This window comes from Pristiophorus japonicus, chromosome 7, assembly GCF_044704955.1.
Source record: "Pristiophorus japonicus isolate sPriJap1 chromosome 7, sPriJap1.hap1, whole genome shotgun sequence".
Classification (NCBI taxonomy): Eukaryota; Metazoa; Chordata; class Chondrichthyes; family Pristiophoridae; genus Pristiophorus; species Pristiophorus japonicus.
The window spans coordinates 153,885,586-153,911,703 of record NC_091983.1 but is presented as its reverse complement, the minus strand read 5'-3'; the positions used below and the strand labels follow the sequence as shown (position 1 = coordinate 153,911,703).

The 26,118-nt window shown below is 43.1% G+C and overlaps 1 protein-coding gene across 1 annotated transcript in view; it reads right to left on the bottom strand.

Moving 5' to 3' along the window:
• me1 (malic enzyme 1, NADP(+)-dependent, cytosolic) overlaps positions 1-26,118 on the bottom strand; it is a 643,978-nt gene that overhangs the window by 462,530 nt on the left and 155,330 nt on the right. Inside the window, exon 2 of the mRNA XM_070885433.1 lies at positions 7,376-7,509. Coding sequence (XP_070741534.1) covers positions 7,376-7,509 — 134 coding nt within the window. The remainder of the gene's footprint in view (positions 1-7,375; positions 7,510-26,118) is intronic.

The window sequence follows — 26,118 nt, the reverse complement described above, 5'->3', positions numbered from 1 at the left end:
GCACCTATTTATGTTTCTATGACCCGGGGGTACTTGTGCATGAAACAAAAAGGTTAGTGTGCAGGTACAGCAAGTGATCAGGAAGGACAATAATATCTTGGCCTTCATTGCAAAGGAGATGGAGTATAAAAGCAGGGAAGTCTTGCTACAAATGTACTGGGTATTGGTGAGGCCACACCTTGAGTACTGCGTACAGTTTTGGTTTCTGTATTTAAGCAAGGATATACATGCATTGGAGGCAGTTCAGAGAAGGTTCACAAAGTTGATTCCTGAGATAAAGTGGTTGTCATATGAAAAAAGGTTGAGTCTATCCTCCTTGGAGTTTAGAAGAATGAGAGGTGATCTGATTGAAACAGATAAGATTCTGAGGGGACTTGACAGGGTAGATGCAGAGAGGATGCTTCCCCTTATGGGGGAATCTAGAACTAGGGGGCATAGTTTCAGAATAAGGGGTCGTACATTTAAAACAGAAATAAGGAGGAATTTCTTCTCAGAGGATTGTTAATCTTTGGAATTCTCTACCTCAAAGCTGTGGAGGTTGCGTTTTTGAATATATTGAAGGTAGAGATACAGATTTTTGTATCATGATAAGGGAGTCAAGGGTTATGGGGAGCAGGTGGGGAAGTGGAGTTGAGGCTCGGATCAGATCAGCCATGATCTTATTGAATGGCAGAGCAGGCTCAAGGTGCCAAATGGCCTACTCCTGTTGCTATTTCTTATATGTTCTATGCACTTCTTTGACCAAGCTTTTGGTCATCTGTCCCAATATCTTCTTATGTGGCTCGCTGTCAAATTTTGTTTGATAACACTCCTGTGAAGACTTTGGGACATTGTGCTGCATTATCAGCACTATATAAGCGCAAGTTATTATATTTACTCAAAATTAACTTTTAAGCTATTCAAGGCACAATAGAAACACAGGACCTTTCAAGAGTTACTTTCAATGGCTTAAAATTTGGACTCAAATTCAAACTCCAGCTAAATGGGCATTAAAACTATATACTAGCTTCATTGGTTGAATTGCACTTGTCAATTACTAGCAAGTGTTTCATAATACCAGAGGCTGGGAGAATGGAAAATTTAGGTAGAAAATGAACATTTCTTGTTGTCCAATCATTGGGGGGAGGTGGGGAAACAAACATTGAAGCTCCCTTCCTAAGTTTAGGAAGTCAGGGACATGGAGTGAAGATAATCACATTAGATACGTGCAGGAAAGGAATCCAAACCTTAAGACAAAATGACCACACGTTTGATACATTTAAAGTAATAAAAGAATACGCAAGTTTTCTTTTGAGAAAATTGATCAACTTGCCACAGTTCACACCAAGTTTGAAAAAGTATAAGGTTTTAAAAAGTAAAGCAGCAGTTATACATTACCAGTGTGAACCAATTGGAAAAAAATTATAATGCTGCAAAAGAGTCTTGCTTTTAATGTGTAGTTATAAATTACCATGGCTTTGCTCATGGAGTTCGAGGCTGCAATGGAGGCAGGGAGAAAACTCTGCGGTTTGGCAGTACTGAAGTAGGGAAACACGAGAGCAACCAAGAACATAATTTCAGAAGAGAAGGTGGTCAACTGTGGCCACAGCACAGGATCCAAAATAAGACTCAAGCTCCAAGCATGAGAGAAAGATTTAAGAGGGCAAAAAAGAGTCTGCATTTATATCCTGCCACTCAAGTACTTTTGAAGCAATATAAGGAAATGCAGTTGTCAGTTTGGGCACAGAAAGGTCCCACAAACAGCAGGTCTTAAGATGCTTATCCAAGTGGCCTCAGCACACACATCAAATACTTTGGGAGGTCCACAAACTAAATCGAGAAAAGGCTGCATTTCACTTACGAGGAACATGCAAGTTGTAGTTTTATACAAGATCATGTCATAAGGCTCAAGGAAATCCTACGTGTATTGCTTTCAGCAATTTTCACAACACTTTCACCTTGTGCCTCATGTGGCTCTCGTGGAGTTGGACAGTATGGGAGCATCATTGAAATGCTTAAATGACCTGACCTTGCATTATGTGCCAAGGTCAAGAGCCATGTCTAACAACCAATCCCTACATGTATTTCATTTCAGTGACAGCTCAGACAATATTTTATATGCTGATGCTGCAAGCCAATCACTTTGCTTTGCTCCTTTTAACTAATTTGATATACTACACAGCAAAATAAACACTAGTCTTGAAGGATTTGCTATTGGTACGACCCTTTAACTCAGGTCAAGGTCAAGAAAGAGGACAATCTAAACTGAAAGTCACATTCAGTGGCTGCCACAAATAGTCATATGTTAAGGTTTCCTATTTCCTGTAGGGTATAAACCATGACCTTCTTCAAATAGGATTTGATTTTTAATCTCGGCTGTCTGCAATGCAACATTACAATTAGTCCCTGCATTGATTGTAGATTTGATGAACTAGTTACAGGTACAAATTTTTACATTTTTATCCACAAATGGACAAAGAATTTTAAACTCAACTGCATCTTTATTCAACTCTTGCAGCTACTGTTAGAACACTCCTCTTATAAGTGCTTTCAAAGACAATTCTTTCAAACAAGACTAGTGAGTGCATAAAATTGTCATTTCAGGCTCGTCTGTCAAAGTAGCATGTACACTACCAACAGACAGGAATTCAAAAGGAATTTGCGTGGAACTACAATGTGTTGGCTAACAATTTAAAGTTATAACATCGCTGTGATTTCTTTGCAAGATGGTAGAGAGGAAACTAAAGCTTCCTGGTGCACACACTCCTGCCTGAACTTTTAAAAAGCATAGTGATAATCCACAAACAGCTGCTTCCATAGTTCCTTCTCTTTACCCCATCCCTGTGTGATATCCATTAAGCACAATTAGTTTCACAGCATCTGCATTCAATGGTGCAGTGTTTAGTAAATAGGACAAAAATGTAGTTACAGCACTAAATTCTGTAGCTTCAGCAAATGGAGCATTTGGCAGTCAAAGTTTCAAGCTCCAAGAACATCTGCATTTATCTTTGAATCTTTGAATGTACGTATTTTGCAATGAAATTCGAGCAATGGCAGATAGATTAATGTCAACCACAGTCTCTTTAGACTTGGTTTGATGTATAACTTTTTCTGCCACTTTGAAAAACTTTTAGACGAGAAAGCACAACTTCAATCTACGAGCTTAACAGTACATCAGATAACTTTTTAAAATGTTCATTTAATCAAAAGAAAACTTCTCTTTCAATGTTCTCAACAGGGATTTCATTCACAGCTAAGTTATTTTGTAAACCCACGCTTTTGTGCAAAGTGGAAGTTGCAGCTACAAAATTACTTTAACTTGCACAAATCACATTTAGCACAAAAATATAAAACATTAATAGTTGATTGATTAAAGTAATTTTAAAAGCAGAGCTGTCTGATCAGTAAATTCACAATGCAGTGTATTGTAAAGTTCAGTTTAAAAATATGGTGATAAATATAAAAAAGAATGGAATTGAATGAACAGAGGGCATTATGAAAAAGACCAGCGAGTAACACTAACCATGTCATTTTTAATGTCTAAGCAATCGAGTGAAGTTATTGTAAAAGGATGTAATCATCAGGATGGTATTATACAAGTCTATAATTGTACTGTGGATTTGCAATGCACTAATCCGACTACATTTAGGAGGACAGTGTGTGGTTCTGGTCACCATGCCACAAAAGAGAGACAACTATTGAAAACAGTCAATGAGCTATGAAAAGCGCCAATTTTGAGATATATTAATTTAGAAATGGCCACGAGAGCCAAACTTGGAAATTTACTGATGAAAGCAAAGTGGGAGGGGTTGGCAAATATGAAGGACTTCAAGAGAATATAAACATAAGTGGAATAGGCAAACAGACGCAATTTAATGTGTAGAAGGGAGGGGTAATACAATTGGGAGGGAAAAAAAACAGAACCAGTGAGGATTGAACAGGAACACCAAGAGATTCAAATATCTGTGGCCAGATGTTTGGCTCCATAGTGCCCAATTTTTCAGCTGCACACCACAATCATGCTAATCAGGAGGCAGCACAAAGTTAGCCTGCTGCCTGCACTACTTTAAACAGTCGCGAGGTGATCGCACGTCGCGATCCACGTACCCGTGTTTTGGGGCAAACAAATCTTGAGCCAATAATTCCCTACAAGTGCAAGTAGATTAAGCCATTAAAAAAAGCCAACATTTTGGGTATTTATATTAAAAAAGGACAGAGAATACAAGAGTGAAGTGGTAAATGAATAATTTGAACATGGTTAGGGCCATAGTTAGAGTACTGTGCACAGTTTAGAGAATCTGATTATAGGAAGGACATTAAAAATTGGATTCCCTCGGAAGATGCCATGGGTGGGAAACTGCAGTCATGAGGACTAGAACTATTTTCACTGGAGTAAAGACGACTAAAATTTGAGGGGTTTTTTTCATAAGAAAATAATGAAATATTGAGGGGTCTGACTGGAGCAGGGGAGTCATCAATTTAAAAGTTGTCTTAGTGAAGAGAGGGGTTAAAAGCAATTTCTTCACAATTTTGGGGAACAATGAACGCTTTGCCACAGTGAGTGGTTGAGGCAGAGGGCGCTTCATCTTTTAATAGAAATAATAAATATTTGAAGCAAAAGAATATGCAGGGCGACGGAGAAACAGGGTAGAAGCATAGTCTTGGATTAATCTAGTAAAGAGTTGGCACAGCCAAAATGAGCTCAATGACTGGATGTGCTGTAAACTGCCATGGACTCAAAAAACTCAAGTTTACAGTGTGGAAAGAAGGTAGTTGAGGCAACTGGTGAATGGAAGAACCACCTAAAAGCATATAAATTATTAAGCGATATTGATAAACTAAAGCCAGGGAAGAATTACAGGAAATCAATTGGAACCAGAAAATAGGTCGATCTAAGCTTATACCTTCGTAATGGATATATATTGACTGAGGCTCAATCTCGTTAAAATCAATTACAACACATACATCACATTATTGATTCTATTGTCCTTAGGATTTATCCACCAATCAGACATCATCATAGGCAGTCCCTTGGAATCAAGGAAGACTTGCTTCCACTCAAAGTGAGTTCTCAGGTGGCTGTACAGTCCAAATGCAGGAATTACAGTCTCTAACAGGTAGAGGATAGTGGTTGAAGGTGTAAGGGGGCGGGGGGGGGGGGGGGGGAAGAAAAGTACACTCGAGTAAGAAGCATAAGGGAATTAGGATGTTCTGAGGAATTTGGAATTTTTCTGTCTTACGGTATTGGATTGTAATTGACCGGTTAAATATAACCCACTTATGTAAAGCACACTTATACATTCACTTACATTAGGCTAGTAAGAAGGGAATAGTGAAGCCTGATGGGTAATGAACCATCTGAAAGAGCCAACACTGCATTGACCCTTAGCACAGAAAATAGATGAGAACACTCATTCAATACAGAGAACAAGGACACAAATGTTTGGGAACATTAGACTAGTTCTTTTGGGAAGAGATAAGGAAGCCAATGTTTTGGAACAAGAGTTCACATGTCATAGGGACGATGGCAAAGATCACATCACTGAACAACATGATTGACGTGATTAGAGATGGACAGGTGGGAAAGAACCACTCAGCTAGTTTGAGAAGAGTCAACAAATCAATGTAACTTCGCTGATAGCAGTAGACCAATCGATGGTTTTGTAGGAGGGTAGAACCCTTCAAAAACCTGTATAACTGTAATTGAAACCTCTTGTACTTTGAAGGTTCCACGTTTGAACTTTCCCTTGTACATGCTCGAAATAAACTAGTTGTACTGAAGGTTTCATTTGACTGATTTCCTGGTTGTTATCAGGAGGGCGAGGGCGAGATGTCAACTCCTTATATCAGGGGGTCCACCTCGAGGAAGAGAAGTCTTCCTTCTACCCCAACAAAGAAAAGGGTGGGTGAGGTGCCAGGTTTGCTGCATGCTCCTTCCACTCATGCTCTTGGCGAAGAAACTCGAGGTGCTCAGTGCACTCACGGATGCTCTTCCTCCATTTTGGGCGGTCTTGGGCCAGGAATTTCCAGGAGCCAATGGGAATGTTGCACTTTATCGAGGAGGTTTTGAGGGTGTCCTTGAAATGTTTCCTCTGCCCATCTGGAGCTTGCTTGCCATGTAGGAGTTCAGCGTAGAGCACTTGCTTAGGGAGTCTCGTGTTGGAATTGGGGACGATGTGGACCGCCCAACAGAGCTGGTCGAGTGTGGTCAGTACTTCGATGCTGGGGATAGTGGCCTGGGTGAGAATACTGACGTTGGCATGTCCATCCTCCCAGTGGATTTGTAGGATCTTGGAGGCAGTGTTGGTGGTACTTCTCCAGCACTTTGAGATGTCTGCTATATATGGTCTTCATCAGGTGACCGAACGCTGCGCTGGCAGACTGGAGGATTCATCACAAGAATCCGCCTCAATCATCATCTCTGTGGCTGAAAAGCTCCTCCCAGAGTTGCAATGTGGATTCCAGCCACTAAGGGGTACAACAGACATGATCTTCACCACACATCAACTACAAGAGAAATGCAGGGAACAGCATCAACCCTTGTACATAGCCTTCTTTGACCTCACAAAGACCTTCAACACAGTCAACTACAAGGGACTATGGAGTGTCCTACGTTTCAGTTGCCCCCAAAAGTTTGTCACTTAAGTATGGAAGAACTCCACAAGACTAAGTACTGTGAGCTAAAATTGATGTGATCTTAGTCTCTTTAATACAACTCCAGAGTGCCTAAGCAGCATGGTAGACAACCTTTTATACTCCCTTGCATGGGGTGTGCAGGTGACCCTTGGGCCTCCAACAGTTGCGCCCTCTTGTGGCAAGTCTTACACAGTTACAATGTTTACATACATAAGTCACTATCCTCTGCCTGCTCCACGATGACATGCAAGCCGTGATCCTGACCAACGATGAACAATACTACAATAGTGCTAAAAACAGCTCTTTTGGTTCACAAAATTCTAAACAAGGCAAACCAACAAAGAAATGCAAGCACACAACAAATAAGAAATGCAAGGACGAAGAAGTGTTTCAGGCCAAATTGCCAGACCCCAGGGTTTAATTTGGTTCTCTGACTGCAGGGTGGGCATCCCTGCTTTAAATTGACACTTTCATTGACATGATGCATATTGACGAAGGCATATATACCTAAATAGCATTGAAAGCTCATCAGATTCAGTTCATTGGGTAGCTTTAACTTGCTAAATAATCTTAGATTAAAGGGGTATCTATATGATTGCAACAATATTTTCAATATTACAATTTCATAGACATTCATTGCAAGATTAAGGCAACCCAATATTGGAAATGTAAATTGGCACTTGACGTTTTATCTTGTTAGATTTAGCAAGGCAATACAGTCTTACTAAATGTATACGTAAATTTGTTTCGTTATTCTTACCGGTCAAAATCATCTTTTCTCATTTCATAGTTCTTCAGCACCTGAAGAACCTGAACATCCTGGCCAAGAACACACGGGGGCAGTAGTCCATGGATACCCAATTGTAGTCTCTCCTCCAATGTGAAGGCCATGCCCTAGAAAAAAAAATGACAAGACAAGACATGTTGGATTTCTCACCTTTGCTATTAAAGTATCTTCAACAGCACCTTCCAAACCTGTGACTTCTACCACCTCGAAGGACATGGGCAGCAAGTCCTTAGGAACACCATCACCTGCAAGTTCCCCTCCGTGTCACATCACATCCCAACTTGTAAATATATCACCGTTTTCAATTGCAAACGCTAATGCAGGGCACAGTCACATCCATGCGCAGTACAACCGGGGCTGAATCAGCCATTTTACATTTGGATTTTGATGGAGGACAAAGATTTCAGACAGCGTGCCAGACAATTCAGCCACGAGGCGAAATCGTGAAGCTCTAGTGGGGGCTGTGGAAAGAAGATGGCAAGAGTTGCATCTTCCGGGTGGATCTAGACCACTGCCATGCATATTTAAAAGGATCTGGAGGCAAATCGCTGAGAAAGTCTCTGCCTCAGACACTGTGGTCAGGACTGGCACACAGTGCCTAAAGGTGTTCAATGATTGAGAGGTTGGTTAGAGTACAATTTTAATTCATGCACTTGTTCAATTATAAATCTGACTATTTGTTCTCATGCTGTTGGTGCCCCAGCATTCTGTGGGTTGCCTCCTTAAATGCATGACACATAGGTAGGCTTAGTTTAGCACCCTATTTGTCATAAATGATCTTTACACATTAAGATTGCTTCCCGAGATCTCAAGATTGCTCCCAATTCACTGTCCTCCTGATGAACTACGTGCAACTGCCAAGGCCATTAAATAGAGGACTGTATTACATTCAGACAGTATGGTATAAGTGCTTTGGTGGCTATCTGTGCCACAAGAGCAGATGGACCCTCTTGTAACCATTTTCATCTTTGCAGGCCAAAAAGTCTCAATCGCCGCAAGCAGGCGGCAGTCCGCCTCAGACCCTGCCACTCACCGACATTGAGGACAGAGTGGCAGGCCTCATCAGCGTCATAGGTCAGGCAGCTGCCATTGGGGGCACTGACCCCCATTTGGACACTGAGGGCAAGTCCTGCACACTCCCTAGGACAGGTTGGGGCAATGTGATGCAGTGTCTGTGGACTAGGGTTGGGACAATGTCCTGCAGTGTCTGGACTACATATAATTAAGTAGCAGCGGTCCTTCAAATGAGCCTGTGCTATGTGACCTTCCTCATGTCACCCTGCCCCCTCCCCTGCTGCTAGCAACTCGTCTGTTGCTTTCTAGTTAATGCCCAGTCACAGGCACAGCATCATTCAGTGGACCACTCCACGTCAGGCCATCGTCTGGAGGAGGAGGTGGTGGAGACCGATCAGCCGATTCCAGCGCAGCATCAATCCATCCTGTTGCACCATCAGCACTCAGCTCCTCCGAGGACGACGTGACGTTCTCATGGTTCGACAAGAGGCTTCCTGGACCAGTGGTGTGCAGCAACGCAGTGCTGGGGTTGAATCCCGCATGCTATCGCTCCAGAGGTTGAGTCAGCAAAGTCGGTCTGCTGACAAGCAGGCAGACGTGGAACTGGACATGGTGAGAATGTCCAGGGAGAGCATCCAGGTCAACCATCAGCTCCTTGATGTCTTGGGGAAGGATTCCTGAGACCATAGAGAATCTGACTGCGACCATTACGGAGATAGGGTCGCAGATTGTCAGTGCGAGCAGTGATACCAGCGAGGCCATCAATGCCCACATGAGGCTGGTGGCCTCTACCAGTGACAATGGAGTCCCGGAGAGTGCGGTGTAAAACCTTGCGGAACATGGTGCATCACAGGCACAAACTCTGCTTCAGCTTGGGCAGGTGATGCAGTCCATGCCTACCGCCATACTCTGCGTTCCCCAGTGTCACACCCAAACCCAAACCACCTGTGACTGGCGACGCAGATGTCACCAGTCAGAAGTCGGGCCTTCCACGCCTCGAGCTGTTCCAGTGCATCCCAGACAGAGTCTCCGTTGTCTCTCCCCCAACATAGCAGCGCTCTGGCAGCCTTGCTGCACACCATCTTGGTGCCAATTTCATTAGGAGCAGCAGGCAAGGGGGGGTAAAAGGTGGTGGGAAAAATAGTCGGGCAGGATATGATGTTGCTGAATTATGTTGTTGATGCTGGATTCATCATAGGTTTGGTTACAGTATTATGTTACAGGTTATGTTTCGATTATATTCAAAAAGGAGTTAGATGAGGTCCTTACTACTAGGGGGATCAAGGGGTATGGTGAGAAAGCAGGAATGGGGTACTGAAGTTGAATGTTCAGCCATGAACTCATTGAATGGCGGTGCAGGCTAGAAGGGCCGAATGGCCTACTCCTGCACCTATTTTCTATGTTTCTATGTTAAAGTATCACACTGGATTATGTTGTTGATAATGTTGTTGTATTTTCACATTGCTGGATGCAGCTAATTTTATTCAATTTTATTTTATTTTATTTAAGTCTCACAAAAGGTTACAAAGTTTACAATGTTAGAGTTTAATAAATGTTTTTGTTCCCCTCAACCATTCCTGTGCAGTGTCTCATTTGCAAAAGTGGAATAGTCAACATGGTGGGATAGAGTGGCCAGGCAACGCTCAAACGTGCCATTCATTCTTCAAGCAAAGCATTCAATTATGAACTGCTGACGCTAGGCTTTTTCAGCAGCAAAATCTCCACATTGCCTCCAGTGTTTGTGGTTGTGGTGGTAGCAGCATGGGTTCCTCACCAGGCTCCTCTTCCTCATCCTTCACCACCCCGTGCCCCCGAGGTGGTCCTGCAATCCACATTGGCAATTCCTGTCCCCTCATGGCGAATGTGTGTAGCATGCAGCACACCACAATCAACTCCGACCTGTTGAGTGAAGTATTGCAGGCAGCCTCGAGTGGTCCAGGCATCGGAAGCACTGCTCGAGCACTCCAATTGTCTGTTCGACGATGTTGCAGGTGACTGCATGATTCTCATTATAGCGATGCTCGGCTTTTGTTTGAGGGTTCCAGAGGAATGTCATGAGCCAGGTGGTGAGGCCGTAACCTTTGTCCTCAAACATCCAGCTCTGGCCTTGTGGTTGACCCTGGAACATACACGAGACACTGTTCTCACGCAAAATGAAAGCATCATGGATGCTCCCTCGATATTGGGCATTTACTGCCATGATGCGCTGAGTATGGTTGCAGACGATCTGTATGTTCATGGAGTGTAATCCTTCAGTTTCAGAAAACCTCTGCATTCTGTAAATGTGCTCACAGGGCAATGTGTGTACAGTCAAGGGTACTCTGAACCTTGGGGAAGCCAGAAAATCATCCAAAACCTACCACCCCCTCATTTTGGGTCTCCCTGGTCATTGGGAAGTTTATGAAGTCCATCCTATGTGCGTACAGTGCATTAGTCAGCTGGTGAAAGCAGCAATGTGTAGCATGCTGCGAGATGCAGCATATGTCCCCCATTGATGCCTGGAAGGCATAGAAGCAAGTGCCACAGCCACCTTCACCTCGACTGGCAGTGTATTTCTGTTGCTGCTGGTAGGCCTGCCAGTATGAACTGGCAGATATCTGACCACCTCTCTTTGGAAGCACAACCTTCCAATGCACTGTGCCTCAGAGAGCTGGAGGTATGAGCGCTGTTCCCTGTAAACTCATGCCGGGAGGAGGTGGGGAGGAGGTTGGCGGGTGGCATAAGGCCACCTACCCATACATCTGTGACCTCTTTGATTACGTTGGAAATGAACAATAAGCCTTCATCCAGCTTGAAGCCATATGGTAATAGCAGCCAGGATTACTGGCTCCCAACATAGCATGGCCCACATCTTTTAAAATGTCCTTAAATGTCCTTTATAAAAACAAACTAGAAACTCACAAACTTCGCCACCAAAAGTATGCAGTAACACAGCGTTCTTCTCCCAATCCTTTAAATCACACTCAGCTGCAACTTTCTCCTCCGCTTTCAACATGGCGCCATTAGTGCCTGGTGCACCCTGGGTCAGTCTGGTTTTTCTGGGCGGGTTCTGGGGCGAAATGCTCGCAAGTTCCGCCCGATGCACGACGATTTACATCAAACAGTCAAAACAGTGGCAGGGCGGTCATTTTTTTTTTGCAGCACCACAGAAGACAATTGCCGAAAGTTCTGCCCGGGTGCAAAATCTTGTAAGCCATGTTTTGCACCCAAAAAAATCATTTTTATGCCCCGAGGTGTTAAATGGGGCACAAATCAGCTGAAAATCCAACCCTTTAACTGCATTTACCACAAGTGAGCTTTTGTCGCCCATGATCCAGGTGCTGTATCTCTTCATTCTGTTCACAAAGCTGCACACCCAAGTGATCGATATTTACATCCCTTGCAGGAATCTGTATTAGATTTAACAGACTTGCACAAAACTATCAAACTCTAAATTTGGATTTTTTAAAAATTATATATATATATATTAGAAATATGATGTACAACAATGCAGCTGAAAAAGTCCAAAATGGATCAATTGACATCCTGGTTTCTGAAACTCTAGCTGGTTTAATCTTCGCTCGACTTTCTGTATCAGCGTATGTTATTTGTATTATCGCACATCACTTCCCACCAGTAGGGGAAACCAAGTCTTTCATTTGATCAAATAGCAGAATTCAGAAGAACTCCAGCCAGAGTGCAAATTTCAGTATTTGACCTCAGAGGCGTTGAAATTGACACTTTTGTACGTTTTGACTATTGCAATGCATTCCTGGCTGGTCTCCCACATTTTACCCTCAAACATGGTCATCCAAAACTCTGCCGCCCGTATCCTAACTTGCACCAAGTCCTGTTCATCCATCACCCCGGTGCTCACTGCCCTACCTTGGCTCCCAGTCCATCTTTGTAATCTCCTCCAGCCCCACAACCCTCCGTTATCTGGCCTTTTAACAATGCTCCTGTGAAGCACCTTGGGTCATTTTACTACATTAAAGGTGCTATATATAAATACAAGCTACTGTTGTTCTAGGAGGTAGATTGAGAAGCATGACCACATATACATAGGAATATACAAAAAGACAATCAAGAAAAGCCCAGCTGATCCATGGAGTCTGTCCCAAACAGTCACAATGCAACTAAGCATCATGATCTGCAATATATTTTTTGTCTCTCGCTAGAGATTACATGGTTGCAGGGAAAAGGGAACACTGACCTATGGAGGGAGAAGTTAAGAGGACAGTGAACCCACAGGTCACAGGGCAAGGCGAGTGGAGATGGAGAAGGAATTCACCAAGGATGAGTCTTTCCACACAGTGGTTGAGGGAGGAGATCTCGAAATTCAGGAGAGGATAAGGCTTTGGCTTGGGGTGGGGCAGTGTAGTGGAGAATGAAAATTTTGAGAGGAGATAGTGAGTTGTAACAAGGGGTGGTGCTTGAAGGAAAAAGTGCTAACAGTGGGGAGAGTGGTGGTAAGGACCATATCACCACCAGAGGTTTGGGTAGGACAGATAATGGAATGTATAACCAGGCAGGGAGGCTTCAGTTCACAGCAGTGTCAGCACCCATTAACCAGGTCAATTCAATATTCCACAATGAGGTCATCAATGGCAAGGGTTTTGTTCACGCGTGAGCAAACATTCTGAAAGGAAATGCAGTGAGGGACATTGATTGTTAATCCGAAGTGGTGACTGGATTTTGAAGTTGAGAATTCACACTGGTGCACAAAGAAGTTGACTTTGTATGTGGTGGTGAAGATGGATCTTTTGAAGGAGGCACTCTGTGGAAGAACCCTTAAGCTGCATTTAACTCATGCTAATCATACAAATGTGTTCTTTTATATCATTTAGGAATGCACAAGGTGCAACATTTAAAATAAAAACTTTAGCAAGATCCCTCGGTGACTCACTGGGTAAATGACTTGAAGGCATGGAGTCCAGAAAGATCCCAGGTTTAGTTCACTGGACTGTAAATCCCCACTCCCCTCAAATAACACAATCACTGTCTAATCTCCCACATCACTCAGTTCCCAAATGAAGCCTACATAAATTATTAGACAGCTACCAGCACCTGTGGAGCCATGCTCCATTTACTAGTTACTATCGTCGTAAAATAGTTTGCATGAGATTTTGGATTACTGTGGCCCCTTAATTCAGATGGCCCAAAAACAAATAAATATATACAGAATGCGAAAGGTCAGTGGAAGTGGGTGACAGATGAACTCCCCATCTTGAACCATGCTGAGAACATAAAAATGGAAATGCTGGAAGGCGGCAGGGAAAGATGCCTCCTCTAGATCCATCTTTTGTTTCTTTACTTGTCCCATTACCATCTCCTTGCACCATATTCCCTTTTGTCATTTAATCTCTCCTGCCTCCCACCCTATCACAGACCTTCCTTTCGGTTCTTCCCAACCCTCCCTTTTACCAGTTCTGCCGAAAGGTCATCAATCTGAAACGTCAACTCTTTCTCTCTCTACAGATGCTGCCTGACCTGCTGAGTATTTCCAGCATTCTGTTATTTCAGATTTCAAGCATCTAGTATTTTGCTTTTGTAACTTGATACTATGTCCTCTTCTGCAAACAAAGCAAAGTCAGTTATCAGGCTCTCACACAAGAGAGAGAGTGCAGAAAAAAAATCAGTCCCATTTAACCACCAAAAGACATTCAACCATTAAGATCCTGCCATACATGGTGTTCTGCGTTTCCAGAGCAAAGTGGCAACCATTTCACTGTACACGAGTGGTGCTATTTTTCCACAGGACACAGGGAAATGCCATCTGCAGTGCTTGACCCGTGCCAAAAAACTAGTCCAGTTTGGATTTCAGATTTGATTCAGGGCTCAATTGTGGCATCATAATCTGGCACTATACAAAAATGATTGCTCTAGTTCAAGCAGCAAAATGTACTCCCGCTGCTCAATAGCTCTCAAATGTCTTTTGCAGAGAAAAGCAGATCACTCAATCTATAGGGGGGGGGGGGCGGAATGACATGCAGCAATTTACAGTTCAAAGTAGCTATACTGAAACAAAGGGTGCAATCAAATAGGAGGGGCTGGAGGAACATATTTGCATTCCCCAGTTTAGTGAAAACAAACGTTTTCTCCCCTTAAAAGTCATCAACCTTTGGCTAATCATCATTGGCAGTCCCTTGAAATCGAGGAAGACTTGCTTCCACTCTGAGTTCTCAGGTGACTGAACAGTCCAATACAGGAATTAGTTTTTCCACAGGTGGAACAGACACTGGTTGAAGGAAAGGGTGGGTGGGGAGTCTGGCTTTCCACACGCTCCTTCTGCTGCCAGTGCTTGTTTTTGGCATGCTCTTGGCGATGAGACTCGAGCTGCTCAGCCCCTTCCTGGATGCTCTTCCTCCACTTAGGGCAGTCTTGGGCCAAGGATTCCCAGGTGTCGGTGGGGATATTGCACTTTATCAAGGAGGCTTTGAGGGTGTCCTTGAAACTTTTTCTTTGCCCACCTGGGGCTCGCTTGCCGAGGAGGAGTTCCAAACAGAGCACTCGATCTGGGAGTCTCGTGTCGGAGCTGGTCAAGTGTGGTCAGTGCTTCGATGCTGGCCTGATCGAGAACAGACGTCTATCCTCCCAGTGGATTTTCAGGATCTTGCAGAGGCAGCATTGGTGGTATTTCTCCAGCGCTTTGAGGTGTCTACTATATATGGTCAGCTTATATCAAAAGCATAACTCATTTACCTTTTTAAGTTTCAGCCATAATTAGAGTTACATAGGACAGGAATAATTAATCATAGAAATTTACAGCACAGAAGGAGGCCATCGTGTCTGTGCTGGCATAGTGCACTAGCAGATATTAGAGCTTATTTTCCTATGTTAATTTGAAACGTTTGTGTCTCGAATAAAGCAATGTGACTGAGTACTGTAGACTTAAGTGTGACCCTAGTCTCTTTATTCTGACTCGAGTGGGAGGCCTGCTTTTATGCAGTGCTCCCAAGAGATGCTGGGATCCTTTGGGACTCTAACAGATGCGCCCTCTGGTGGCGATAGAATGCTGGTTACAAGGTGTTGCATACATATCACTACTCTCCTCCCACAAAGTCAATAGTACACTTATTTACAGGGTGAGACGATCTGGGGCTTTCCGCTCCCTCGTCGATCATCTCGGTACAAACGCAGGTGCAGGTGAGTTGGTTGGGCCTACGCTGGGCTGCTGGGGATGGAGTTCAGCTTCGTGGTCAACCGTAATGTCAGTTGCCACTTGTTTGTGGATTGGAGGGTCGAAGTTGGCAGTGCCCTCTTCAGGTTACTCATGGCTGTGAATCGTAGTTTGCTTTGGTCCAAATGCTTTCTGCAAGTTAGTCCATTTGCATGTTTGACCTCAAACACTCTACTCTCTTCTTTGGCTACGACAGTGCCAGCAAGCCATTTGGGACCATGGCCATATACATGGTACAAATGCAGGGTCATTGACTTCAATATCACGTGACAAATTTGCACGATCATGGTACATGCTTTGTTGATGCCGCCTGCCCTCGACATGATCGTGGAGATCAAGGTGGACTAGAGAGCCTTATTTTGAGTGCCCTTTTCATGAGCAGTTCAGGAGGTGGAACCCCGGTGAGTGAATGGGGTCTTGTGCGGTAGCTGTGCAGGACTCGGGAGAGGCGGGTCTACAGGGAGCCTTCCGACACGGATTTCAAGCTTTGCTTGATGGTCTGAACTGCCCGTTCTACCTGGCCGCTGGATGCGGGCTTGAACAGGGCAAATGTGACGTGCTTGATCCCATTGCAGGTCATTAATTCCTTGAATTCTGTGCTGGTGAAACACGGCCCATTGTCGCTGACAAGGACATCAGGCAGGCCGTGCGTAGCAAACATGGCTTGAAGGCTTTCGATGGTGGCAGCAGACGTGCTTACAGACATTATCACATACTCAATTCATTTTGAATAAGCATCCACAACAACCAAAAATATTTTGGCTAGAAACAGGCCAGCAAAATCAACGTGGAACCAAGACCACGGTTTGGAAGGCCATGACCACAAACTTAGCGGTGCCTCCATGGGTGCATTGCTCAGTTGAGAGCCAGTGTTGCATTGGCGCACGCAAGACTCCAAATCTAAGTCGATGCTGGGCCACCACACATGGGATCTGGCTATCATTACTATGCCTGGGTGGGTACTGTATAGCTCACATCTGAACATTTCCCTGCCTTTCTTCGGCAAAACCACGTCATTACCCCACAAAAGGCAGTCAGTTTGTATGGACATTTCCTCTTTGCGCCGTTGGAACGGCTCGAGCTCTTCATGCATCTCCGCTGGGATGGTGGACCAGCTCACATGGAGGACACTTTTTAAAAAAACAAGACAGTAAAGGATCCTGGCTGGTCCAGGTCCTGATCTGGCAGGCCGTAACGGATGACATTTTGTTTTCAAATGCATCCATCACCAAGAGCAAGTCTGCAGGCTGCGCCATTTCCACCCCGGTGGTGGGCAATAGTAGCCGACAGAGCATCAGTGCAGTTCTGTGCCTGGCTTGTGGCGAGTTAGAGTTATATGCAGACAGCGTGAGCGCCCATCTTTGGATGCGAGCAGAGGCTTTGGTATTAATAACTTTGCTCCCTGAGAATAGCGATATGAGCAGCTTAGTCAGTTTCTAACTCGAACTTATGCCCAGATACTGGTGCATTTTTTTCACCCTGTAAACGCATGCCAAAGCTTCTTTTTCCAATCATGCTGTAGGCCCTTTTGTCCTTGGACAAACTCCTGGATGCATAAGCGACCGGTTGCAATGTTCCCGATTCGTTGGCTTGTTGTAAAACACACCCCACCCCATAAGTAGCAGCATCGCAAGCTAGCACTAAATGTTTACATGGGTCATACAGAAAAAGCAGTTTGTTGGAACATAAATTTCGGGCTCTCAAAAGCAGTCTCGTGATTTCCCCCATACCCAGTCATCTCCCTTGCATAGCAACACATGTAGAGGTTCTAACAAGGTGCTTAACCGGGGTAGGAAATTACCAAAATAATTGAGGAGTCCCAGCAACGACTGCAGTTCCATCATGTTCTGTGGTTTCGGCGCATTCTTGATGGCCTCCGTCTTGGCATCGGTGGGTCTGATGCCGTCTGCCGCGATCCTTCTCCCTAAGAACTCGACCTCTGGCACCAGGAAAACACACTTCGAGCATTTCAAACTGAGTCCCATACGATCTAACTGACTTGGAACCTCTTCCAGGTTCTGCAAGTATTCGATGGTGTCCTGACCTGTGATCAATAAGTCGTCCTGGAAAAATCACAGTTTGTGGAACCGATGTTAGCTGACTGTCCATGTTCCTTTGAAAAATAGCCGCGGCCGATCGAATCCCAATTGAGCATCTATTGCAGGTGAACAGACCTTTGTGCATGTTGATGGAGGCGAGGCCTTCCGAAGATTCCGCCAGCTCCTGCATCGTGTAGGCCACGGTCAGGTCCAACTTGGTGAACGTCATCCCTCCTGCCAGCGTCACAAATAGATCATCTGCCTTGGGTAGCGAGTACTGATTCTGCAGCAAAAAATGGTTAATCGTTACTTTATAGTCCCCACAAATTCTGACCATGCTATCACCCTTGAGAACCGGAACAATCAGACTGGCCCACTGGTTGAACTCAACCAGCATGATGATGTCCTCTCGTTGCAGACTGTTCAGCTTGATCTCCATTTTCTCATGTATGGCACCACACCAGCCTTGTGGTGGATGGGTCGTGTACAAAGAACCAAGCGGATCTGCACCTTCACCCCCAAAAAATTTACGATGCCTGGCTCAAACGACGGGAACTTGCTCAAAACCTGGGCACGAGTCGTCGTCCCAGTTCCAGCGGATTTTTCCCAGCCAGCTTCTGCCGAACTGTGTGGGGTCATCATCTGGTACAATCCAGGGGTAGTTCGTGCTCCGCTCCATCACAGGAGACTTTTACTGCTGCACTGCCAATTACAGGGATCAGCTCTTTAGTGCAAGTTCTCAGGGCTCAGCTTGGGCCCGTGTGCCTTGTTGCACCACAGCGTCGAAGGCCTTTTTGCTCCCTATAGACTGACTCACACCAGTGTCCAATTGCATGGATCCTGGAATTCCGTTCAGTTCAACTTTTAACATGATCGGTGGACATTTCGTGGTGAAGGTGTGTACCCCGTACACTTGCCTCCTCGGTTCGAGTCACTCGCCAGTTTGATCCGCCATGGATTGGTCTTCCTCTGCAACGTGGTGGTTTGCAGTTCGTCTGCACTCGCTGGAGGTGTCCCATTGTTCCACAGCCTTTACACGCATAGTGTTTGAAGCCGCATTGATGGGCTTGATTATCACCTCCGTAGCGCCAACAAGGTGTTAACTACCTCGCATTCACACTGGATGGCAGACTCAGTCATGAGGTCATGCAGCTGCAAGCGTGCATTTCTGCCATATGCATTCCTGCCTGAAAACGACGTTACTTTGTGTACAGTGCTTGCCGATGCATCTTTATGCTACGAAATTTGTTTGGTGTTATCGCTGGTGTACATAAATGCCTGAGCTTTGCTCAGATTCGGTGTTTCGACAATCAATAGTTTGCGAAGGATAATCTGATGGCCAATGCCAAGCACAAAAAAAGTTTTCGCATTTGCTCCAGGAATCCACCAAATTCGCAATGTCCTGCAAGGCGCCTTAGCTCGCCACTTCCTGGCCTTCAGACCGTTGACATATATAAAATCGATACCTTGCCATCAAAATGGTCTTTCAGATTTAGGTGCTCCCGGACCAGCGTACACAGTACGTCATACAATTTGGTTGTTGGTTTCACCGGAGCAAGATTAGTCATGAGGCCATAGGTTGTTGCCCCGCAGACGGTGAGGATCGCCCTACGTTTGGCAGGGTTCTCTTTCCCTTCCAGCTCGTTGGCCACGAAGTATTGGTCGAGTCGCTCCACGAAGGCTTCCCAATCGTCACCTTCTGAGAATTTCTCCAGGATACCAACAGTTCTCTGCATTTTTGCGTGATGGTTCGTTATCTATTACTCGTCGCCAGTTGTTGTCTTCATGTCTCGAATAAAGCAATGTGACTGAGTACTGTAGACTTAAGTGAGACCTTAGTCTCTTTATTCTGACTCCAGAGTGCTGGCACAGCGTGGGAGGCCTGCTTATATGCAGTGCTCCCAAGGGATGCTGGGATCCCTTGGGACTCCAACAGATGCGTCCTCAGGTGGCAGTAGAATGCTGGTTACAAGGTGTTGCATTCATAAACACTGGCTAGAAATTGGTCTTTTGGTGCACGTGGTATTTTTTCAGCATTTTGCTCCAAAAATACTGCTAATCACTCCTCCATTTTTTAAAAGACCTAAAATTGGCAAAAAAAATGCGCCCAGCAGTAAAAATCAGTATTGCGCGAGGATTCGCGGCGGAGACCGCTGTCCTTACCAACTTTAGTCCAAGGCCGATTACCACAAAAAACAGGCTCTGGGAGGAGTGAAAACAAAAACAAATTGCAAAATTTCATTGCTTGCCACAAAAACCATACAAAATCCACTGAGCATCTACTATCTTGTAATACAACCTTTGGGATTTTTAATGTCCATCGTTTTCTAATACGCAACTTTCTAAATCAATTTTCTTCAAATCACAATATCAATGTCACACAAAGCAGATCACAATCAGTATTACTGTGCATTGCCATGAATCAGCATATGCTAAGTAAGCACCATTTGATCGCCTAAACCTTTTGACTTTCAGAAACAGATGGGGTTCTGTAAAACTAGAAGGAAGGCAAAGCTTCTTGCCACCCAGTGAACCCTTTGTTGTGTTCAACTTTCTCAAACTAGGGCTAAATATAAATAAGGATCCCAATTTTCAGGTTAAACCCCTAGATTCCTACAAATGCAAATGTCTGTCATATTCCTTTTGAAAAGCCAAGTGTCATTTCAGAAACCAGTTCGAATATCTTGAAAGTAACGCAGTTTTTCTTATTAGTGTAGATTTTAAAATCTGAAAGCAGGCACAATTATACTATCATTTATACTAAAGAGGTATCAGTGAATTTAAAAAAAAATGGAGTAGCACAGTCCTGCATTACAAGAAGATGATGGATCGCAATGTTCAGTGGGCGTCTACCCCACAACTGGAAGAAACATTAAAATCCACAATTGGCAGAACTGTAATTAGATTAATTTTTGGAACGTTCGTCACCCACAGCACATTTTGAAAGTTCATAAAAGCTACATGTGCAATTTTTCCCCAGGAAATTAGTTTCCGTTAAACACTTTTGTATTCTGCATCCTGAACAAGCACGTAGATGGAGAGTGCCAATACATGCATTTAGAAAATTAGGCCCCAAGCCAAAAAGTGCATAATTTAAGAGTCAGCTAGGTTGCCCTAGAAGCACTGTATATGTGAGGCAACATTTGAAGTAAAGGTACTATCAGGACCTCGATTAGTTATGGTGGCCATCTGCACATGACAAGCACAATTGGTATCCTTTTCAAATAGTTTACTTTTGCTTGAAAAATTGAAACTGAAGCATTTTTTAAGACACCAAAAGTTAATCTTTTATGACCCTATGTTGGATTATGCTATTTAACTGCAGGACAGGTGCAAACACGTCAAATGTTCAACTTAAATCATTGGCAATTATATACCTTTTTTAAAAAAAAAAATTGAAAACTAAAAGCACAATGCAACAGTTTTTATATTAAAATGCACTTTTTCCAGCAGATTTTGTGCCAGATACCAGAAAATCTTCCAAAGTAATTAACGTCTGCTTTCGATAAGTGGAAAATATTCACTTTGAAATCCGTTATCGTAAAAAACCATGGAATGTGAAAATACCACAATCTGTTAAACTAATTCCTTCCACAAGCAGTGTACAATCTGTTCTATTATAGGCTCCACACAACCAATTTAATCTCCTGTGGAAAGGTTCAGCTTCTTCCTCAAATTGTGCAAATAAGAAAATTAAAAGCCAGTTCTTGGTTCCGAGTGCTTAGACCCTGAAGTTTCGAAGGAACTTTATTTCCTATAGTGGTTAGCAGATCAATATGTTGGCCATTAGACGAGCAATATCTGGCCGTGACAAACGTTCCTTCCTTAGTATCCATAATTATCAAATACTGCGCTTCATGGAGTGTCGCATGGAAGGAAAGTATCCCATTATAGGGTAACAATGCAAGAACTGACATCATCTGCCTGGTCACTTACATCACGCAGACTCGGAACACATTTGTCAAAAGTAGTGGAGGGGGCTGTTGCCCACATCATGCAATGAAGCGCTCACTACAGATGGGCATGTAGAGGGAGGTGGCCCAAAATAAGTGGAGATAAACTAGTGGCAGGAAAGAGACACAGAAATCTTAAAAGTTACAATAGATTTACTCAGAAGACTGCTTTTTTTTCAGTACTAAACAAAATGTGTCATGGAAATATCAACACTATGCACACTTCTGAAATGAATGCCCTCTAATGATGACATAAAATGCAAAACATTCAGGCAATATTTTTTTCCAAACAAAAGGACAGCTTTAAAAAAAAAAAAAATTAAGTTCCAGCACATTGTTTTACATTTCAACATATGGCTTCACCTTTATTGCTGTACTGGATTACATTCCTATCACTGTATGAGACATTTGCACTATAAAGTATGCATAACTCTCTCACTAGGGTTTCAGTGTTATCAAATATTGGCACTTATGAGCACAGATTATATGTACAGTTCAATGTAGTAAATTGTTCCATGACCCCTTTAGTAAATTATACCTCATTTAAAATTTCACTTTCCCATTTACTAACATGATTTTTGAAAACCTGAAAAATGTTTCACTTAAAATAACCTGCTTTACTGAAAATGTAGTCATTTAAGATTTCAGATGCTTCATAATGGTACACAAGTGTGAGAATTTTAAACTTGAACAAAGCAGTTTTACAATTGAATTTTCCACATGGAAAATTACTGATCACTTCGACAGAAAGAAAAAAAATTGGAGGGAAAGTCACCAAAGGCTGCTCGTTTACTAGAGTGATTTCAGGAGTACTGAGGAGGACTAGGTTATCAGTCATCTTGGGCAGGAGGGGAAGGAAGCATACTCCTTCCACAGACTAGGTTCAGGTACATGAGGGATTCAATCCTACTTACTCAATCTAAATTGGCAAGATGCTAAGATAGAGAGAGCAAATGAGAGCCATACATTGAAAGAAAAAGGCAGACAGAACGAGAAGAACACCAAAAAGTAAAAAAATTAGAGTACAAGACAAGAAGATAGTTGCAGAAAGATAGAGCACTTAGTTCACTGAAATAAAGCTTGATTTTGTTTTAATACATGAGCAGCTTTTAACAATGGTAATTTTTCTACTGGTTATTCAGTCTGCCTTGCCTTGACCTTCAACTGCCAACATTGCAAATCTTAGAGATTCACCAATGGTCCCTGCAGTTCACTGTCAAGAGGCACAAAGTACCATCCTACCAACTTCAACTTCCAATAAGGGTGGCTGAAGAGAATGAAACCAACTGTCCCACTTCATGAGCATTCATGCTCCATTTCAGTGCTCTGTTAATTACCACCATGTGGTCCTTTCCTGTAAAATTTGTTCATAACTAGATGGGATTTTGCAGAACCAGGCCTCGACCCTTATGGACTGAAACCTGCATTTAATTACTGCAATGAGCAGGATATCGTGACTAGATTTAACAATTAACCCTAAAGTGGGTAAATTACATACTGGAGGATATGCAGGATGCCCAAGTTCTCCAATCACCTTCAAAAATATAGGAAACACCTCAATAGAACAATATGCACAGGCTAAAGCTACTTGGTGAATTAATTCATAGGTAAAATAGACAGAAGCAAAAAAATATTTTAATAGCACGAATTAAAAACAATAAAACTCAAAATCAGTAGATTCATTTAGAGGCGGTTAATAGTCTTTTCGAAAGATGTTTTAGTCGGACAAGCATCAGATCTTTCGGATGGAAACAGAGTTTGTTTTTTCATAAAACTGCAGGACGAGATGTTGTAATTGTGAACGTGTTCCAGTTCACTGAGTTTGTTGCTTTTATCCCAATATTGAAAATTGGCAGCCAGAAATAATCGGCTTCTTTCCTGGAACGCCCAATATGTACTTAAAGTAAATAAACAGATGTTAACAGTCTTTGCATCTTCTGAAGCGAGATTTTCAGAGCTTAGACGCGTACAATTCTCCCCCCACCCGCCTCCCCAAAAAAAAACTGATCTTCACAGCTGAATACCATTGGAAAACACAAATGTGTCCGTCAATCTCATAACTCAACATGTCCAATAAGTGGTGTAGTGATTGGGATCATTCTTTAATTGGCTGTTAGCACACAGTGAGTCTCTATTCTAGTCCGGTCAATCCCCACGACCCACCCCAGTAAAAACATTACACAAAAGATAGAAGTTGCTTTCCATGAACTTTAGTGCTATGCACCGTACTACTGTGTTGCTTCTAATACTGTACTACTATGCAAGGGGGCAATAAACTGGTTCTCTTTGGAAAGGTTACAATAATATAAAGGGGCGGGGGAACAAGAGTCCAATTTGTTTTACAATATGTTCTTCAGGTGTAGCCACTCTAGCTTGCACTGTTCTATCAACCAGCTGAGCAAAACATTTAAGTAGCTTTTACATTTAATTGACAAAACAGCTGAGGTACACCTGCAATTGTTCTAATCACATTAAATTCTAGCAAGTCGTACTAGACCATCTCAAGTAACCAATTAAATGGCAAATATCAACATCACAAATAGTGACACAGCAACAGTGCTGCTGATAATTCCCTGGTTGGAAAACTAAGGGAATTAAGGGGAGGGGGAGGGGGAGGGGGAGGGGAGGAAATCACATGTTGGGTAGAAAATTCTGAGATTGTATCCACGTCTGGTACATTCTTCCATAATCAAACTGTCCCATATTCAATTATTCTCCACACAACCTCAAAATTAAAATATTCAAAATCATTTGAGGGATGCACTAGATTTTGTACACTCAATTTGTCCTAATTAGTATTGTAATATCAGCCAAGAACTAAAGCCTCGGGGATTAATTTTTAAAAAAAGGACCAGTTTTAAACTTAAAGTAAAAGGGATTCTGAAAAATAATGAACTTCTGCTTCAAGTAATGTTCCACTTTCTAGGAATTGGACTGACAAAGCATTATTTTATTTTGGCATTATGGCAAATAAGTTCGTGAATAAAAAGTCCAAACATTTTTTTTGCAGGAACAGTTGCCTGTCCTGAACGAACTTGCAACTCAACTACCTGAACTTGAAGAATGGTGAATGCAAAATTTGTAGTCATTTATTGTACTTGTGCAAGGATTCAAAACAAAATAAAACTACTTCAACAGTTGTTTCATAGAAACAGAGATATAGAAAATAGGTGCAGGAGCATGCCATTCGGCCCTTCGAGCCTGCAGCGACATTCAATATCATGGCTGATCATTCAACCTCAGTACCCCTTTCCTGCTTTCTCTCCATACCTTTTGATCCCTTTGGCCGTAAGGGCCATATCTAACTCCCTTTTGAATATATCTAATGAACCACCTCAACAACTTTCTGCGGTAGAAAATTCCACAGGTTAAGTACTCTGAAGTTTCTCCTCATCTTGGTTTTACCCCTTTTTCTGAGACTGTGACCCCGAGTTCTGGAACTCCGCTGCAACGGGAACATTCTTCCTGCCTCTAAACTGTCCAATCCAGTCAGAATTTTGTATGTTTCTAAGAGGAGATCCCCTTTCATTCTTCTAAACTCCAGTGGATACAAGCCCAGTTGTTCCAGTCTCTCCTGCCATCCTGGGAATCAATCTGGTGAATCTTCGCTGTACTCCCTCAACAACAAGAACGTCCTTCCTCAGATTAGGAGACCAAAACTGAACACAAATTTTCAAGTGTGGCCTCACCAAGGCTCTGTACAACTACAGTAAGACCTTCCTGCTCCTATACCCAAATCCTTTAGCTAGGAAGACCAACATGGTCATTTGCCTTTTTCACCACCTGCTGTACCTGCATGCCAAACTTCAATGACTGATGTACTCTGACACCCAGGTCTCGTTGCACCTCCCCTTTTCCTAATCTGCTGCCATTCAGATAATATTCTGTCTTCCTGTTTTTGCCACCAAAGTGGATAACCTCAGATTTATCTACATTATACTGCATCTGCCCACTCACCTAACCTGTCCAAGTCACCCTACAGCCTCTTAGCATCCTCCTCACAGCTCACACCGCCACCCAGCTTAGTGTCATCTGCAAACATGGAGATATTACATTCAATTCCTTCATCTAAATCATTAATGTACATTGTAAATAGCTGGGGTCCCAGCACTGAACCCTTCAGCACCCCACTGGTCACTGCCTGCTATTCCGAAAAGGACCAGTTTATTCAGACTCTGCTTCTCTATCCATGTCAATACATTATTCCCAATACTATGTGCTTTAATTTTGTACACTAATCTCATGTGGGACCTTGTCAAAAAGCCTTTTGAAAGTCCAAATATACCACATCCACTGGTTCTCCCTTGTCCACTCTACCAGTTACATCCTCAAAAAAATTCTAGAAGATTTGTCGAGCATGATTTCCCTTTCATAAATCCACGCTGACTTGGACCGATCCGGTCACTGCTTTCCAAATGCGCTGCTATTTCATCTTTAATAATTGATTCCAATATTTTCCCCACCACCGATGTCAGGCTAACCTGTCTATAATTCAGTTTTCTCTCTCCCTCCTTTTTAAAAAAGTCATATTACATTAGCTACCCTCCAGTC